We start from the raw sequence: 19,613 nt of genomic DNA, 5'->3' as shown, positions 1-19,613 counted from the left end.
TCTCCTTCAGATTGCCCTCCATTATCCTCGGGCTCTTCCGCTTGAATTGACGGTTCTTCACGATTCTGCCTAAGCAGGCGTCTTGTTTCTTCCATCTGATGATCCAACATCATTTGAATCATCATTTGTACACCAGCCATTGTTATCGGCTCAGGTGCAGCAGCTACGACAGGTACTTGCTCGATTACAGGCGGTTGATTCCTGTTTTCATTAGCATTTCCAACTCCGCTTCTTGTTCTCACCATTTTGATCTATACACCGAATAATTTGACCTTATTACTCCAAACGATTACATGCTAGTTCTAATATCGTACATATACGCTTAGAATCCTAAACACATAAACCTTCAGATCCGGTTGGCAATAAACCGTAGATCCGAACAAACGATATCATATATGGCAACATATAACATTTAGCACATAAAAGCATTTTAGGCAACTTTCCTAAAATAAACTAGTGCTTGTGTCTAAAATCCAACAGACACACACCTCGCAATCTCCACTTAGAATGCTAAGTTTAAGTTTAGAAATCCTACAAATTCCTAATTCGCTTAAACTAATGCTCTGATACCAACTGTGACATCCCCAAAATCTCGGCCAGAAAAGACCGATTTCATTTATGCTTTTTAAAATAATTTTCAGAGTAAATCCTTTTAATTTTAAAAGAGATGCGGAATTTGTTCCCCAAAACAAATCATGATAAAATAGATATTTATCAAAACATTTCATAAAGAAATATGATTTCATTTCATAATCAAAAGTCGGGATGTCATGTTCCGATACAGGTCATAAAGCATAAACGATAACATTACAAGTCGTTCAACAAATATATACATATACAGACTTGTAAACAAAAACCACTTGATGTTCGCCCATCTTAAGCTCTTGCGCCACTTCCTGTAAAATAAATCAACTGAGTGGGTCAGGCTTGGGAGCCTGGTGAGCATATAGGGTTTTCAAACCCACGACAATTATATTTAATTTCAACAATCAACAATAAACCCGATTACCCATTCCCGTTATCCTCACCTTACGTTCCTAAAAATAACGTCTATTATAAGGAACTTATTTCAGGATTTTTCATCGGGACGGACATTACTGCAGAGGGGCTTCCTCAACAATAAGTGTCCTAAAGGCAACCATGTGGGGGATAGAGTACACCGGTGAACACGTCGTTCACAACACCTACAGGTAATGAGCCTGCTAGTGTTCCACAGGACAGTCTAGAATAGTCTGTGGTCGTCATCCATACTCTGCTGAATGACTAGAATAACACCAATAACACCGAGGCCTCTCATCTGTTTATTACACACCAATTATCTACCCATGTTCTACCCAACATATTAGTAGATAAAAATATACATTTTTATACATAGTTTAAAAACCTGTATGACATGTTTTAATCAACACATATTCCACATAACAGATGAGGCATACACACATAACACGTATTTCATAGAGAATACATCACATCTATAAGATAGAAGAGAGTGAATATACACTCACACGTATAACAACCAAATATATACACCTAACACGTATTTTATATGAAATACTTCATAATATTGCGTTGGAATGAAAGTAACTACACACTCACTTGATCAGAAGATGATCGGGTGGCACTACGGCTTGCAGAAGTAGTAATCCTCCGCAGATCTGGAAGATCTCTTACGAAAATCGAACTTCTCGCGGGCAGAGCTTCGGCTCGGAAACCGCACTTCTCGGGATCTTCGGGATCTCGGGACTCGCTTCGGGACTCGGGAATATTACCGGGGCTTCGGGATGGCTTCGGGGGTAAAAACGCAGAGCTTCGGCGCAAAAACGAGAGAGAATTAGCAAATTGGCCGGCTGCCCTCGCATGCCTTTTATAGGAGGCTGGAAGCCTCCCGTACGCGGGGCGTACGCCAGTACGCGGGGCGTACTGCCTCAGAAACGTAAGCGCTTGCGTCATCCGAAGCCACTTGCTGCGATGTCGAAATTTTCGGAGTACGCGGGGCGTACGCACTTACGCGGCGCGTAAGTCGGATAAGATCCGTGACTCGCCTTCGGATAATGCTTCCGAATTTGAATTAAAAATAATTATAAATTAATTAATAAACTTCGGAAATTCATATCTTCTTCATACGAACTCCGTTTTCGACGTTCTTTATATCCACGGAAAGGTGAGACTACGATTTACAACTTTCGTTTAGACTCCGTCGGCTAATTTTGAATTTATTTTTATTGTTTATTTTTAATAGGCCGGGACAGAAAATTTCGTTATAAATTCATAACTTCTTCGTTCGACGTCCGTTCCCGCCTAACTTTTTATCGTTTTGATACTAACAACAAGATCTTCGATTCTCGTTTAGATCACTAAGGCTAAATATCGCTCTAACGTAAATTCATATTTTTACGTCACTCGGCGTTGTGCCGGTTCTGTCTCGAAACTTCGACAGGTCATAATTTCTTCGTTATAACTCGGATTTCGGCATTCCTTATATCTCCGGAATCCTTGTTTCGACCACTACAACTTTATGCAAAGATGTCGGGCTTACCTCACACTTAAATTTTGACGCTTATTTTATTCTTAATTCATTAAATTATAAAAATTAAGAAAATACACACATAAATCACATAATTCAAATAATTCACAAATAATACATTCTTATTATTTCAACTTGAGTTACAAGGTTAACCTAGACTATTACATTGCTAAAAATGGCAAGCCTAGAAACACGGGCGTTACAATAAGCTTTTAGATGTAGAGTTTGAAAGCCTTTATTTGCAACTTATTTGTATAACGAAGAAAAATCCAATATTTTCCTTATAAAATGTTATGTAGTCTTAAATCCCAAGACCGAGTGTATGCATATTATTTCGTACTTGTAACAATGTATGCAATTTTAAATAGATAAAACCCCCTTTTAAAGTAGAAATTCACGTAAACTATTTGTGTTTCGTTATCTCCCTATGTGAGTCGCTATAACCATACTATGACAGAGAAGACCTACTGCGACGTTTTTCAAGCATCGGAATCAAAATGTCATTTGTCACCCTCGACTGGCCAGTCGGGCTGTTGCAAGCAGCAATGAGTGTGGGTTGTCAATCCCAATATAGATCTATACATAATTATCACGCTCTCCCTACAAGAGACTCTAGTTATAACTAACAGACATTTTAACCCGTACTCTATGAGTACAATGAAGACTAGTCTCACAATTTACGATAACGAGTTTACGTGTAGTGTGACTGTAAAACCTTTTCTGTGATGGAATTGAACCCCCATTTCATTTAGTATACTTGTAATGTGAAAAACCATAAACTATACCTATTATAGTTGATTTGTGTAGTAAGTGAAACCAGTTTGTATTGAGTGTAAAACCTTTTCTGTGTAAGTCGTAGTTTAGTAAAACATAACGATACTTATTATGTTTCATCTTGTATTGTTTGTAATGACAAAGGACTCTTACATTTCAGTGAGTAATTTCTGTTATATAAATGTGATTCCACAGAAAACACAAGTAAATAGGAAGTCATCAAAGATAAACACTTTGCTCAACATGTTACAAATTGTTATGAAAGTTGTAAGTTGTTAACTAGTTTTTAACTTTTCTGCACTGTTTTAGAAAAATCACAGAAATATCATACGAAGTCAAAAACTGAATCCGTAAACTCTGAGAGTTTAAACAATGTGTCTAGTTTGTTCATAATTTTTATTATGATTTTTAGTGATCTCTAACTTGTGTTAAAATGTTCATATTCACATACTGGTCCGAATTCATAACTACAGTGGTAGACAGTTTTGTTATATCACCATAAATTTTAGAAAAATTTTATGAACATGTGCAAGTGGTCATTTTAAAGGTATAAACCTGAACTATTTTCATATTAAACAGTTTTGAAATAATATAAGTTTAAGTTGGTCAAAACAGTTCGTAAATGAACCTTAACTTTCCTATAGAAAGCTGCTATTTGAGTTTAGTTAAGTTCTTGGTAATTTAACATGTATTCTCCCCCTAAAACCTGAAGAAAATATGAAAATATAGGGGTATGAACTCACCTTGAGTGATTTCTTTAGATGAATGTTGAAGAAAAGGGGTTTCCAAGTCAAGAACACTTGGCAAATGCTTGGAGAGTTGAAGATCTAAGAACAAATATGATGATATGAATGTGTGAAGAATGCTCAAATGTAGAAAGAAAATACTTACCAAAAGTGAGTGAAAAGCTTAATACCAGCCTTGGAGTCTCGAGTTCTTAGAGAGAGAAAGTGGGAGAGCTGTGTTTGCTTTTTGGTGAAAGAGTGTGTTAGAGGACAAATAGTTGACTTGGTAGAGATGAATAGTGACTGGAGGTTGTCATAGAGTGGGTATGGGAGATAGCTTGTGTCATTACTTTATGGAAAAGTCAACACGCCAAATCAATATCTTACACACTAGATATTATTCTTAGATAAAGATTTCCCCCAAAATGTGATTAGAATATGAATATATAGGGTCTTATATGTCAAAATATAAGTTTGGGGGAAAACCCCACGTTAAAATCATGAAAAACGGGCTTAAAACGCGAAAGTGGTCGAAAACCGGAACCAAGAGGCGAAGTTGTGAGGTTCGGTCCTTAAGAACCGAGAGGGATGGTTCGGTCCGAAGGCGTCGCAGGTGAATCAATTAATGGGAACCGAAATCAAAGGCGGCGTGGAGCGAAGGCGAAGGCGAAGACGTGGTGGCTTCGGGTTCGGTCTTGGAAGTTCGGTTCGCTTGGGAGTTCGGTCTTCAAGGTCTCGGTTTCGGTCTCGGTGGTTCGGTTCCTCATCAGTTCAGTCCTCAATGCTACTTCGGTCTTTAGAGTTTCGGTCTGAAAGGGACTTTCGGCTTCGGCTCTTAGGGTTTCGCTTCTTAGGATGCGACTTCTAAGGGTGGTTTGGTTCTTAAGAGGTTTTGCCCATTTTTTGCTGTTTTTCGAATAATCTTCCCATTTTGAGCGGTTATTGACTAAGTTAAGGGTCGGGATGCCCCGAGTGATTATAAAAAGTTGAGAGAGGTTGTGAGATAGATTTGGGAGAGATTTGAGAGAGATTTTGGAGATATATATATATATATATATATATATATATATATATATATATATATATATATAGCGAGAGAGATTTGAAAGAGACTTTGTTTGTGACCTTTGCGAGTGTTTAGCTTCGAATGCAAGGTTTGCAAACCCCATTAAGCCTCGTTATGAGTGTTACACGTCCGCGAAGGGTATGTAATAATGTTTTATCGAGTAGCTCCATCACTTACCTTGATTTGGGTTTAGATTTTCTGAACACGTGAAAACTTGAGTGATACTTTACATTAAGATAGGGTGTTGTACAATACTAAACATAATGTAAACCCTAATTTGCAATGGTTAATTGAGTTAACCGGTTTGACTTGTTGACTTTATTGACTTTGACTTGACCAGAATTTAACAGTTGTCACAGTTTAACCTAAACTACGACTTTCATTTAGATTTTAAGGATAAAGAGTAATTTATCAAAAATTCACATTTTACGTTACGCGGTGTCGTACCAGTTTAGTCGTAAAACGTCGACATGTCATAACTTTTTCGTTATAACTCGGATTTCAGTGTTCTTTATATATTATGAATGCTTGTCACGACCACTACAACTTTCTTCATAGATATTGAGTTTATCTATTATTTTATTTTTGACACTTATTTTCATTATTAATTTAATATATCTTATAAATAAGTATAATGCACATCAAATCACATAATTCACATAATATTCAAGTAATTCCTTTTTATTCCTTCAAAATAAGTTACATTTGTTGACCCTATTTAATACATCATCTCACTAATGCTCAGTCTAGAAATGTGGGTGTTACAATATAAAACATATCATCTCTTAATTTATTAAACTTCAATCAAATTTGTTTATCTTTTACAATATTTCTTTTTAAAAAAACATTCAACATGTCTTCATCCAACAACCAAAAAACACTCACTGGAAACACCCCAAGACCTTCTTACGATCAACTAATTTATTCGCCCCCATTTTATCACTATGTTAGTATTCTATTGTATTATCCACAACGACCAATGCAAACACAAACACAACTACAACCACAATCCATAACCGACCCAGATTTTAATCCATTTGAATTTTTGTCTCAACCTGAATTTGTTCAAAAAATACTATCACAACTATAAACACTCATTTCTGATTCCGAACCCGAATTCGTTCAAGAAACTCAATTCACTCGAGCACCAAATAAAAGAAAAGAGAAGCTAGTGGCTAGAGGATCCCGAAGAAGTGTTTGTTTTGGCACAATCATGGATCGATATTTCAAAAGATGCGATAACAGGAAAAGACCAAATACATGATTGTATTTGGATGCAGGTTACAAAAAGGTTCCACAAGTAAATGAAGTTTCCTGAGTATCGTTCAAAACACCAAATTTACTCAAAATTGGGGAAGAGAAACAAAGAAGTCATGTTGTTTAATGATTTGTATAACAACATGAAACGCCAATGGAAAAGCGGAGAATGTGATGAAGTGATCTTGAATAAAGCTCTAAAAGTGTACCAAAAAGAAAACAAGAAGGCTTTCAAGTTTATTGACTTTTGGAATCTCGTGAAAGATAACAAAAAATGGCAAGTGAGCAAAATGTCTAAAGAGCGTATTGATAGTGGTTCAAAACACTTAGGAACATCTGAATCCGACCAAACTACATATGATGTTCGTGTTAGTTTCGACCTCAACGATGATCTACCCATTTAAGTTTCACCACCTTCCCGACCAATGGGAAGGGACAAAGCAAAAAAAAAAAAAACAAAGACAAAGGCAAAACGTCAGATTCAGATGACTTGAAAGAAATCAGGAACGATATGAAGAGTATAAAAGAAAGAATTGACAAAATTTTAAAAATTGCTTCTACAAGAGAGTTTCAGAAACACAGGGATAGTAACATGATGATACTAATGATGGACACATCGATCATGACGGGGGAGGAACTTGAAGTTATTATGGCGATGAAAGCTGACGTCAAAAAACGTTATGTTAAGTCGGTTTAAGATTGTATGTTTTAATCGTTTGATGTTTGTTTTTTTTTTTTAAGTTTGTAGGTTTAAGATTTCTAATTTTTTTAAGTGTTTTGAATTTTTTTTAATATCATGTTATGTTTTTTTAAATAAAGCAATGATATATATATATATATATATATATATATATATATATATATATATATATATATATATATATATATATATATATATATATATATATATATATATATATATATATATATATATATATATATATGAAGTAATGAAACGTTACGTTTTTTTTTATTAAAAGTGAAGTTTTTATTGTAATTTAATTATTATAAAAAAGCGTGACACCACTCCTGGTGTGTGTGACAATGAACCATACTTTTGTGGTAAAAAATGACATGACGTCTATAGGACAGTCAAAGTTCAAAATAACGTAAGGCGCGACTTGGCGGCCATGTCAAGTCTCAAGTTTTTCTGAGTCTTGGCGAGCCATATCGTTTGTAAGACGTGACTTAAGGCGGCAAATTTGTATATAATTCATATTTTTATATGTAGTTTCAACTATTATTTATTTATACACATATATAAGTTAATACGTCATTTTGACAAAGCTTGACAGCACATACAAACCTTGGAACCATGGCGGAACCATGACGAGCTTTTTTGAACCTTGATAACAGTAAATAAAGTATGATAACAGGAAAAGACCAAATACATGATTGTTTTTGGATGCGGGTTACAAAAAGGTTCCACAAGTGAATGAAGTTTCCTGAGTATCGTTCAAAACACCAAATTTACTCAAAATTGGGGAAGAGAAACAAAGAAGTCATGTTGTTTAATGATTTGTATAACAACATGAAACGTCAATGGAAAAGCGGAGAAAGTGAGGAAGTGAACTTGAATAAAGCTCTAAAAGTGTACCAAAAAGAAAACAAGAAGACTTTCAAGTTTATTGACTTTTGGAATCTCGTGAAAGATAACAAAAAATGGCAAGTGAGCAAAATGTCTAAAGAGCGTATTGATAGTGGTTCAAAACACTCAGGAACATCTGAATCCGACCAAACTGCATATGATGTTCGTGTTAGTTTCGACCTCAACGATGATCTACCCATTTAAGTTTCACCACCTTCCCGACCAATGGGAAGGAACAACGCAAAAAAACAAAGACAAAGGCAAAACGTCAAATTCAGATGACTTGAAAGAAATCAGGAACGATACGAAGAGTATAAAAGAAAGAATGGACAAAATTTTAAAAATTGTTTCTAAAAGAGAGTTTCGGAAACAAATGGATAGTAACATGATGATACTAATGATGGACACATCGATCATGATGGAGGAGGAACTTGAAGTTATTATGGCGATGAAAGCTGATGTCAAAAAACGTTATGCTAAGTAGGTTTAAGATTGTATGTTTTAATCGTTTGATGTTTTTTTTTAAGTTTGTAGGTTTAAGATTTCTAATTTTTTTAAGTGTTTAGAATTTTTTTTAATGGCATGTTATGTTTTTTTAAATAACGTAATGTTATATATATATATATATATATATATATATATATATATATATATATATATATATATATATATATATATATATATATATATATAAAGTAATGAAATGTTATGTTTTTTTTATTAAAAATGAAGTTTTTATTTTAATTTAATTATTAAAAAAAGCGTGACACCACTCCTGGTGTGTGTGACAAGGAACCATACTTTTGTAGTAAAAAATGACATGATGTCTATATGACAATCAAGGTTCTAAATAACGTAAGACGTCACTTGGCAGCATTGTCAAGTCTCAAGCTTTTCTGAGCCTTGGCGAGCCATGTCATTTGTAAGGCGTGACTTATGGCGGCAAATTTGTATATAATTCATATTTTTATATGTAGTTTCAACTATTATTTATTTATACACATATATAAGTCAAAACGGCATTTTGGTAAAGATTGGCGGCACATACAAGCCTTGGAGCCATGGCGGAGCCATGACCAAGTCATGACGAGCTTTTTGAGAACCTTGATGACAGTAAATAAAGTACGATAAGAGTACTATATATATATATATATATATATATATATATATATATATATATATATATATATATATATATATATATATATATATATATATATATATATATATATATATATATATAGAGAGAGAGAGAGAGAGAGAGAGAGAGTCAAGATCAAATAAGAAGGAAAATTTTGGTAGAAAGGTAAGAAGTTTTTTTCTACATATTTTTTTAGCGAACAAACAAAATAAATCATCTCATGAATCATTTGTAAGATGATTCATAAGAAAAAAATCTCAAAAAAACATGTTGATGATTCATTTATACAATGATTTTGTTGTTATTCACTAAAATTATCACAAAAATGAATATTTTCTTAATTTACTTAAAAATGAATCATGAATATGTTTTTTTTGAATTTTTTTCTTGTGAATCATCTTACAAATGAATCATCTAGTGATTCATTTATTTTGTTCGTCAAAAAAATATGTACAAAATAAACTTCTTACCTTCCTAAAAAAAATATTTCTTATCATATATATATATATATATATATATATATATATATATATATATATATATATATATATATATATATATATATATATATATATATATATATATATATATATGAAGTAGTGAAACGTTACGATATAATTTTATGCGACGAGATCAGGGAAGCATCGCACCTTTCTAAACGTTAGTGCCTCAATTAAAAAAAAATAAAACGTCTTAGACAAAAGGAGCAAAAACCAAATACAAAGATTACCACATAATTGGAGTTTTAATTAATAAACCCAACTATATTTAACCTTACTATTCCAGCACCTTTCTAAACGTTTATGGGTGGTATGAACTGTTATTTTAAAACTGCGTTTACTGATAGCGATGACACTATTATTAACACTATTGATTACTATTTACCATGAACCGTATTAACGTTATAGCGCCGTTACGCCCTCTTTTAAAATTTCATACGTATTGGGATACTTTAAAAAAAAAAAAAAAACGATGGTAGGCTATTTCAATATTAATTTGTATTTGTTAATTCACCAACTATACATTTTGTTTTAATAAATCTAAATAATAAATCTAATTAACTACAAACTATAAAGCAACATAACTTCTCTTTTTAATTTCTTTATGTATTTAGAAATCACGAGACTTGAGTTGCAATGATGTTTTCATGCTTTTTAGTTTTCATATTACTATATTAGAATATTATTTAAGGTTTATGTTATGTTTTTATATGATTTTTATGATATTAATTTTATATAGTATTAATACTTTAATATATAAACTTTGTATAAATATATATAATATTAAAAAACCGATATACCACCGCGTTTTCAAATAGCGGCATATGATCAATATTGAAATTTTAACCGCGATAACTGCTTAGAATACACGATCCATTGAAACGTTCAACTTTGAATCAAATCAAACAACAAATTCTTGGTCATTCTTTTATCACCAAAAAAGATATTATTGCTATACCTCCAAATCACCGATAATAACGCCATGATAATAGCATCTAAAACGAACTTTCTAGAAACCGGAATAGGGCACAAGTTCGCCTAGATAAAAATGTCTTCAACATTGGAAAACAAAGGAATAGTAAAATCCCCCCAAACACCAACCTTTGACCACAAAGTAATCGCAACCTCACACCCAATGAAAGTATGAAAATTCACTTCCGGAGCTTGCATACAAATTGGACAGAAAACCGAGTTCCAGTTAATGCCTCTATGATTCAAGTTTGAGCGACTTGGAAGTCTATCCAACCGAAACTTCTAACAGAAAATATGAACTTTTCTATGAATAAACATGTTCCACCGAATTCAAATATTAGAATGAGGCAAAATGACTTCATCTATATACTTCCATGTTTCACCAACTGTAAAATTTTGAGTGTTTCCCAAGTTCCAAATCCAACTATCTTTTCGGACAATAATCTAAACTGAATTAAGCAATCTCTATTATTCTCAAGAAGGAAAAGTTTAGGAAATCTAGAGAATAAAAGACTTTCCCCCAGCCAACGTTGACCCCTAACTATCATATGACTATTGGATAATTTTTTTTTAAGATCATGATTACTTGGTACGCTTTTTGTTATTTTTGTACTTCTCACCAAATCTATACGTACATATTGTAGAAAAGAATAAATGTTTGGGTAGAAAAGAAGAAAATGAAGTATTCAAAGGTTTATGACTAGATAAAAAATGATACTTGAAGTAGGTGTCAACAGTTTATTGTTAAAACATATAAAAAATATATATATATATATATATATATATATATATATATATATATATATATATATATATATATATATATATAATTTCAGTTTATTTGTCATTTGGTTGATTAAAAAACTAAACCCTATACGTTAAAAATCAAAACCCTTCCCGCTCTCCATATTGCCACGATGTTACTCCATTGTTCCTTCTCTGTGGTTTGTATAAATATGTATTTATTTTGTAATTTATTAAACTGTTTTTAATTATTTTTTTAACAACATTGATAAAAGAAAATGATTGAGAAAAAACTGACGTGACTATTGAAAAAACTTTCGTATTATAGAAATAAAATGAGCTTTTTCATTTTAAGTAGACAAAACTTCAAAAATGATCTATGTGGTTTTTGAAAATCTGAAGTTTGATCCCTAATTTACAAAAACCTCACAAATGATCCTTGTGGTTTCAAAACTTTTAACAAATGGTCCTTTTCATTAACTCCGTTAGTTTTTTGCTGTTAAGTGAAGGGCAATTCCATCATTTCACTATTACAGGAACCATTTATGAGTTTTTGTTATTTAAAAAAAAAACTAAAAAAGTAATTATTTTAATATATAATGGTTCTCTCTCTCTCTCTCTCTCTCTCTCTCTCTCTCTCTCTCTCTCTAACGAAATTTTCATTTTTTATAACCTTCTCATCTGTTCACCAATTGACAAAGGTGATTGGAATCAAGACAAAGCATATACATCTCCATAGATTGTTTCAGTCGATTTTTTTTGGGTTTGATTTAGGTTCGGGTTAAATCATCTCCGTTTTCATAGATTTTTCTAGGTATTAAAGGCGCCTGGAATCAATTATAGTTCATTAGATTTCAGTTTTGATTACATCTTGAAGGTCATCAGACTTCATTCTTCTTGTTATCGCCATTAATTTGGAGATTTTTAGGTAAGTTTCTCGTTCAATTTGAGCAAAACGATTGACTACCACCCTGCAGAGAGAACGCATTGGGCGGGAGGAGGAAACTTTGAAATCGATTCTTGTACAGAGACGATTGAATCTTTAAATAACCCAAAGGAACTCCTAAAAAATTGATTAATGGTTGGTTTCTTCTTCTTCATGGCTTCTTGGAACATAAAGGAGCTTTGGTACTGACCTAAGAGAACCCATTTTTATATAGTATACTAGGGGTGTGCTCTAACAAATTACAATTCATCTATTTGTAGCTCGAAGATCCAGTCTCATTCAACCATTCTGATATTGATTTTGAAGTGAAATTAGGTGATAGAATTGGGCAGTTGATTATTGAGAAGATAATCACACTTGAAGTCGTTGAGATCGAAAACATTGGTTCAACTGTAAGTGGTGCCTGTGGAATTGGATCAACTGGGCGTTTGATTTCTTATTTTTGACATTAATCATAGCCAACATCACTTTCTAGTTCTTCTTCCTTGGAGATCGTACAAGTTTATTTTGTATTATCAGAAAGAACACTCTATGTTTCTGAAACAAGTTTAAAAGCTTCATCTGCTCCCATGGTTGTGTTCTTATTAGGTTGAAGAAGAACAACCATTTTCTTGTATTGTTTTGTTGAGTGATGATTTGTTTGAAGAAGGGTTTAATCCAAGAATTGAATTTAAATCGATTTCACATTTTTTTTTTGTTTGATGGTTGCTGTATATATTTCATAACTTCCATCATTTGTGAAATGCCCTCGAGTTGTGGGCATATTGCTTGAGCTTTTACAGTATAATGTTCTGCACCAATGAAGTTTTATATTGTAAATAGCTTTATTGTGTTCTCTTTTTCCATAAGAGCTTCTTCTATGTAAGATTACATATGAAAATGACGAACTCTTTATGGTTGCTTACAAGAAATCAACATTTCGGAAATAACCTCTAGTTGTGGGCATATTGCTTGAGCTTCTTCTTTTTTCCTGATGAGAGAGAGAGAGAGAGAGAGAGACGTTGACATCGCAGGTGGTGAGCTTTGGCAGAACAGACCGACAAGCTTTGGATTCCGATTAGGCATAATGAGACGAACACCACACCATAAACATTAGATTTGAAATTTTGGAGTTTTATGCTTGATAGAGAGGAAAAGAAAGGTCTAACAGGGACTAGGAGAGAGAGAGAGAGAGAGAGAGAGAGAGAGAGAGAGAGAGAGAGAGAGAGAGAGAGAGAGAGTGGGGCCCTTTAATTAAATAATTATATTTTTTTTCTTTTTTTTTAAATAGAGAAAACCTTATAAATGGTCCCTGTGTATTGAAATGACGAAAATGCCCCTCACTTAACGGTAGAAAGTTGACGGAGTTAGGCGGAAAGACCATTTGTTAAAAGTTTTGAAACCACAGGGACCATCTGTGAGGATTTTTAAACTTATGGACTAAACTTGATATTTTCGGAAACCACAGGGACCATTTTTGAAGTTTTGTCTTTTAACTATTTTTGAAAGTCTTGGTTAGCAAAAAGTGGGCTTATTGAAGTTGAGAAAAAAAAAAGGCACCTGCAACATCTAATTGGGAGACTATTACTCAAGAAAGATAAATTTTGAATCAGAATATCAAAGACACTGTTTTCTTTACATCATCCAAAAACATTCAACCAGATATTGCCAAACATAGCAACAATCACCATCAAGATTAACTGATGTTATGTCAAATGAGGAGAGCATCGATATTCCTTTTACCATTTGGACCTTTTGAATACCATGATTGAACATAATCACCATATACAACTTCATGATACCTGGGAGGTGGATTCAATCCTGGTGCTGGTGACACTGACACTGTTTTTGCAGGATCATGGAATGTAGCAACCGAAAGCCTTGCTTTTTCACCATTTGTTATGGCCCTATGAACAGCACTCTTGTAAACTCCATTTGTTATGATCTGCAAATAACAACAATGATCAAACACTAAATTTTATAATTAAAGATGAGATACATGATCTATTGTAATTGAAACATCATCCTGATACCTCTGTTTGGTCACCCAAGATCACAAAGATGGCATGAGATACAGGATCTACAGTGACCCAATCATCATTCTTGGATACTTGAAGACCTGCAACGTTTTCTTGAATGAGAAGGGTGATGAATCCCATGTCGGAGTGAGATTGCAAGCCAAGTGTAAGCTCAGGCTGTGGGCATGATGGGTAGTAACTCACGGTGATGTTTTGGTATACTTCTCCCATGGATTCTTCAATGAAGGAAGATGATAAGCCTAAGCTCGTGGAGATTAAGCCCAAAAGTTTTAGAGCAAGGACTTTCATATTATCACTGTATTCCTCAATAACTTCCCTGATTGTAGTGTATAGTGTTAAAACACATATGCAATTAAACCCAATTCAAGCCCTAATTCTCAAGAGAGAGGAAAATACTCAAATAGAGATTAGATAATAGATGATTGACCTGTAATTTGGAGGGAAATGCGGCCACCGAGAAGGATGACGTCGAGAAAGAGGGAAAGTGTGATGATCAAAGTAATCTCTCCAGTCAAGGACCGCATCATCGGAGGCAACTAGCATGCGGCTTCCGTAGCCTTCAGAAGCGGGAGAATTGGAGTCACAGGCGTACCGGAGCTTTTCCGTCATCGGATAGTCTTGAAAGAAGGAGGATCCGAACTTCCTTATTTGATCCAGCAGCGTGGTAGAAACACCGTGGTTAATTACATGGAAGGCGCCCCACTCTGTGCATGCGCTCCCGATCTCTTTACATAGGAGGTTCAAATCCCTATCGCCGCCGAGGTTGATCATAGGGATTTTATGATCAGCGGCGTTTCCGTTGCTCGGCTGGCTAGGCCGGTTCTCCGGCGGTTGTATATACTGCGGCGGCACCTCCACTTTTAGATCCTTCTCTGCAATAGATTGAACTCGGATCGGTGCACCGACAACTTCCATTTCAAACCAACAAACTAAAACGTCTGTGCACACAAAATAACCGATTAGAAGGAATTCGTTAGTCCTTTGCGTAGCAAGAACTTCCTCCGGCGAGGTGGAAAGCGGGAAGGGGTCGTCGGCGTTCCGGACACTTCACTTTGCCTTATGGATTGATTGGAATCCTTCGCTGTGTCATTGGCTTCCCAACTAGAAATGGCCCTAGGGCTGCAAAAGGGATGATCCTGATTTTGATTTTTAACTTTTTACTTTAGTTCGTTTAAGGAAGTTAATAAAGTTTTAATTTCCTTTAAAGAGCATTATTAAATTCTTTTACCTCTGACACCATTAAAGTTTTTAAAATGTTCGAAAAATATCAATGTAATTTGAAATAAAAGGTTTGATACTTATTTGAATTTTTTTTTTCTAAGCTGGACATTCATTCACCACTCATCTACTTCTCATAGTTGTTATCTATAGCTTATATCACTTTCGATAAAAGTAAATCGACGAATTATTCGTTATCGTGATGTTCTCTTTTCAAATTCGTATATCTCTTAACTTAAATTGCTCCTCTCCAATGCAAATACGATACTTGATGATGAAACAACCAAAAAATCACAGCCCAAAATTTTGGTTTAATTTATCATAAAACCATGACTATCCAAGTACAAATAGCAAAAACCAATGTAAAGTATCATAAAACACCATCATCATTACTAAAACTGTCTGTGTAAAAGAAAATCATAGTAAATCTCCCAGGTTGAGATCTGTAGTGTGTGTCATACAATCATCCAGAGTCTTTTCCCTTGCTACCAGAAGTACCTGAAACCAAAACTGAAACTATAAACACGAAGCTTAGTGAGCTCCCCCAATCTATCACATACCAAACAAACGCATAAACATATACTGGGCCCCGCCCGGCATCGGACCGAAGTCCGGAATAACTTGGGCCCTGCCCACTACATCGGGCCGCCCGGCATCAGACCGAAGTCCAGAATAACTGAACATATAACATAAACATGCATGAATCACAAAGACATCAAGCATACATATCTACTTCTAGTTTTATCCCCAACGCTATATTACCAACGGGCCTGCCTTGGTGCCTTAGACCCGTTCCTACTAAAAGTTTTTGAGCTCAAAACCATCATATTTGGGGATAATAAGATCTAATATACAAGAAGGATCAGGTTGAGAACTTGATTACCAGAAAATGTGACAAAAGGAAGATAGCTTCTGGATCTACTTTGCCCTCCTTGAGTCTTCGACTTCTTTCTTTTTCTTCTAGATGCACCAAAAATCACTCAAAAAGGTGAGAAACACTCAAGAACACTTATGGGGGACTAGGGTTGTGGAAGAAACGTTCTGGAGGTGATGGAGGCCGAGATGGGTGATCATAATGATGCTTAAATAGGGTGCAAACCCTAAGGATTAGGGTTTTCTCCAGCCTGGCCGACTCGTCGAGTCAAGAATAATGACTCGTTGAGTCACCTCACTATTCTCCACGTGCAGGCGCGTACCTACTCGTCGAGTCAAGGCTATGGACTCGACGAGTATCCTTTATAAATGGAAAAAATAAGATAATTAGAATCACATACCAGGAACGGGGCGTTACAAATCTCCCCCACTTATCTTAGACTTCGCCCTCTAAGTCTGCTGACCCTTCGAACAACTCTGGATAGTGCTCCTTCATCTCCTCCTCGGGTTCCCATGTCCACTCTGACCCCTTTCGGTGTTGCAACTTCACCTTAACTAACTTGACCCTTTTGTTTCTCAGTTCCTTCATCTTGTGATCCAAAATCGCCACTGGTTTCTCGATATAGTTCAAACTATCATCTACATGAATATCTTCCAAGAGTACCACTGCTGAATCATCCACTAAACACTTTCGCAACTGCAAAACATAGAACGTGTTGTGGATCTGACTGAGCTCAACTGGGAGATCTAGTTGGTAAGCAACCCGACCCACCCGGACTGAAACTCTAAATGAACCAATGAATCTGGGACACAGTTTGCCTCGCTTCCGAAATCTAATAACACCCTTTCAGGGTGACACCTTCAGGAGAACCATATCGCCCACCTGAAACTCCAAGTCTGATCGCCTCCTGTCAGCATAACTCTTTTGTCGAATCTGAGCAGTCTGAAGCCTGCTACGGACCTGATGTATCGTCTATATGGCCTTGAGTACCACCTCGGTACTCCCCATCACTCTCTAACCCACCTCGCCCCAACAAACGGAGGTCCTACATTTCCTCCCATAAAGTATCTCAAAAGGAGGTCAGTCTATACTGGCGTGGTAAGTGTTGTTATACGAAATGGAATATACGTATCCCAACTACCACCGAAATCCAGTACCCATGCCCGAATCATATCCTCGAGATTCTGAATCGTCCTCTCACTCTGGTCGTCCGTCTGATGGTTAAAAGCGATGCTAAAATGAAGACAAGTACCCATCTCGTCGTGGAACCGCTTCCAAAACCTGGAAGTGAAACGGACATCCCGATCTGACACCATCAAGACAGGCACCCTGTGACGTGCCACTATCTCCTACACATAAATCTCCACCAATCTCTCGGCCGAAATGCTCTCCTGGATCGGTATGAAGTGCGCTCTCTTGGTCAACCGATCCACCATGACCCAAATCGAATCGACCCCGTGTGGGGTCCTTTGAAGCTTAGTAATGAAATCCATGGTAATATCCTCCCATTTCCACACGTGAATGTCTAACAGTTGCATCTTGCCGTGGGGTCTCTGGTGTTCTGCCTTGACCTTCCTGCAGCTTAGGCATCTCTCAACGTACCAAGCCACATCCCGCTTCATGCAGGGCCACCAATAATCAGGTCGAAGATCTATATACATCTTCGTTGCACCTGGATGGATAGAGAACCGAAATTTATGGGCCTCATCCATCAATATATGTCGTACTCCGCCCCAGTACGGTACCCATACCCTCCCATGCAGGGTCAGTAATCCTCGGCTGTCATAATCAAATGAAGCTACTCGTCCCACGATCATCTCACACTTCTGTCGTTCTTCCTTCAGGCCCTCGACCTGTGCCTCCCGGATCTGCTCCAGCAAAGGACTCACCATTGTCATCCTCAAACAGATATCTTGAATTGTGTCCACTGCTGCCTTGCGGCTTAGGTCATCTGCTACCACATTGGCCTTACCTGGGTGATAAAGGATTCACAGTCGTAATCCTTCACCACATCTAACCACCGACGCTGCCTCATGTTCAGATTAGGTTGATCCATGAGGTACCTCAAACTCTTGTGATCCGTTTATATGGTACACCGGAACCCATAGAGGTAATGTCTCCAAATTTTGAGGGCGAACACCACCGTCCCCAACTCCAAATCATGCGTCGGATAGTTAGTCTCGTGAGGCTTTAGCTGTCTCGAAGCGTAAGCTATCACATGGCTTCGCTGCATCAACACTGCTCCCATACCTGTGATCGAAGCGTCACAGAAGACTACAAAATCATCTACTCCTTCTGGAAGGGTGAGAATTGGCGCCTCATACAATCTTTGCCTGAGCGTCTCAAAAGCTGCCTGCTACTCAGGGCCCCAACGAAAACCACCGACTTCTTGGTCAGTCGGGTTAACAGGACTACTATCTTAGAGAAGTCTTGGATGAATCTCCTGTAATACCCTGCCAGACCCAGGAAACTCCGAATCTCGGATGGAGACCTCGGAGTCTCCCACTGCATCACGGCCTCAATCTTGGTCGGATCTACTAAAATACCCTTCTGGTTGACGAGATGCCCAAGAAACTGCACCTCGCGCAACCAAAACTCGCACTTGGAGAACTTTTCAAAAAGTTTCTCCCTCCTCAGTGTCTCTAGCACCTCTCTCATGTGTTCCTCGTGCTGCTCCTGAGTCTTGGAATAAAACAAGATATCATCAATGAATACTATTACATACTGATCCAACATCGGTCTGCATACACGGTTCATGAGATCCATGAATGCGGCTGGAGTATTGGTGAGCCCAAAAGGCATCACCACGAACTCATAATGACCATAGCGGGTCCTAAAAGCAGTCTTCTGTACATCCTCATCTCCAACCCGCATCTGATGATATCCAGACCGTAGATCGATCTTGTAAAACCAAGATGCCCCCTGAAGCTGATCAAATAAATCATCTATCCTCGGGAGTGGGTAGCGATTCTTCATTGTTACCTTATTCAACTCATGGTAGTCTATGCACATCCGATGCGATCCATCCTTCTTCTTCACAAATAAGATCGGGGCTCCCCATGGTGAACTGTTGGGTCTAATAAAACCCTTGTCTAGCAGCTCATGTAGTTGCATAGACAACTCCTGCATCTCGGGAGGAGCTAATCGATAAGGTGCTTTGGCTATCGGAGCCGCACCCGGGACTAGGTCGATCCGAAACTCAACCTGTCTCTCCGAAGGAATCCCAGGAAAATCTTTCGGAAACACATCCGGGTATTCTCGTACTA

At 36.4% G+C, this 19,613-nt stretch overlaps 1 protein-coding gene across 1 annotated transcript; it reads right to left on the bottom strand.

Annotated features, from left to right (window-relative positions):
* Window positions 1-13,804: 13,804 nt before the first annotated feature.
* LOC145045046 (2-oxoglutarate (2OG) and Fe(II)-dependent oxygenase superfamily protein) lies at window positions 13,805-15,464 on the bottom strand. The gene is made up of 3 exons (XM_078993394.1): window positions 14,683-15,464; window positions 14,250-14,571; window positions 13,805-14,161 (listed from the first exon to the last, which is right to left on the bottom strand). The coding sequence occupies exons 1-3, from the start codon at window positions 15,168-15,170 to the stop codon at window positions 13,928-13,930; spliced, it is 1,044 nt and encodes a 347-aa protein (XP_078849520.1). The 5' UTR covers window positions 15,171-15,464; the 3' UTR covers window positions 13,805-13,927.
* Between the last annotated feature and the right edge of the window lie 4,149 nt (window positions 15,465-19,613).

The sequence above is a fragment of the Lactuca saligna genome, chromosome 5 (genome assembly GCF_052625555.1).
Source record: "Lactuca saligna cultivar CGN05327 chromosome 5, ASM5262555v1, whole genome shotgun sequence".
Lineage (NCBI taxonomy): Eukaryota > Viridiplantae > Streptophyta > Magnoliopsida > Asterales > Asteraceae > Lactuca > Lactuca saligna.
This window is presented reverse-complemented; position numbering and strand designations above follow the sequence as displayed.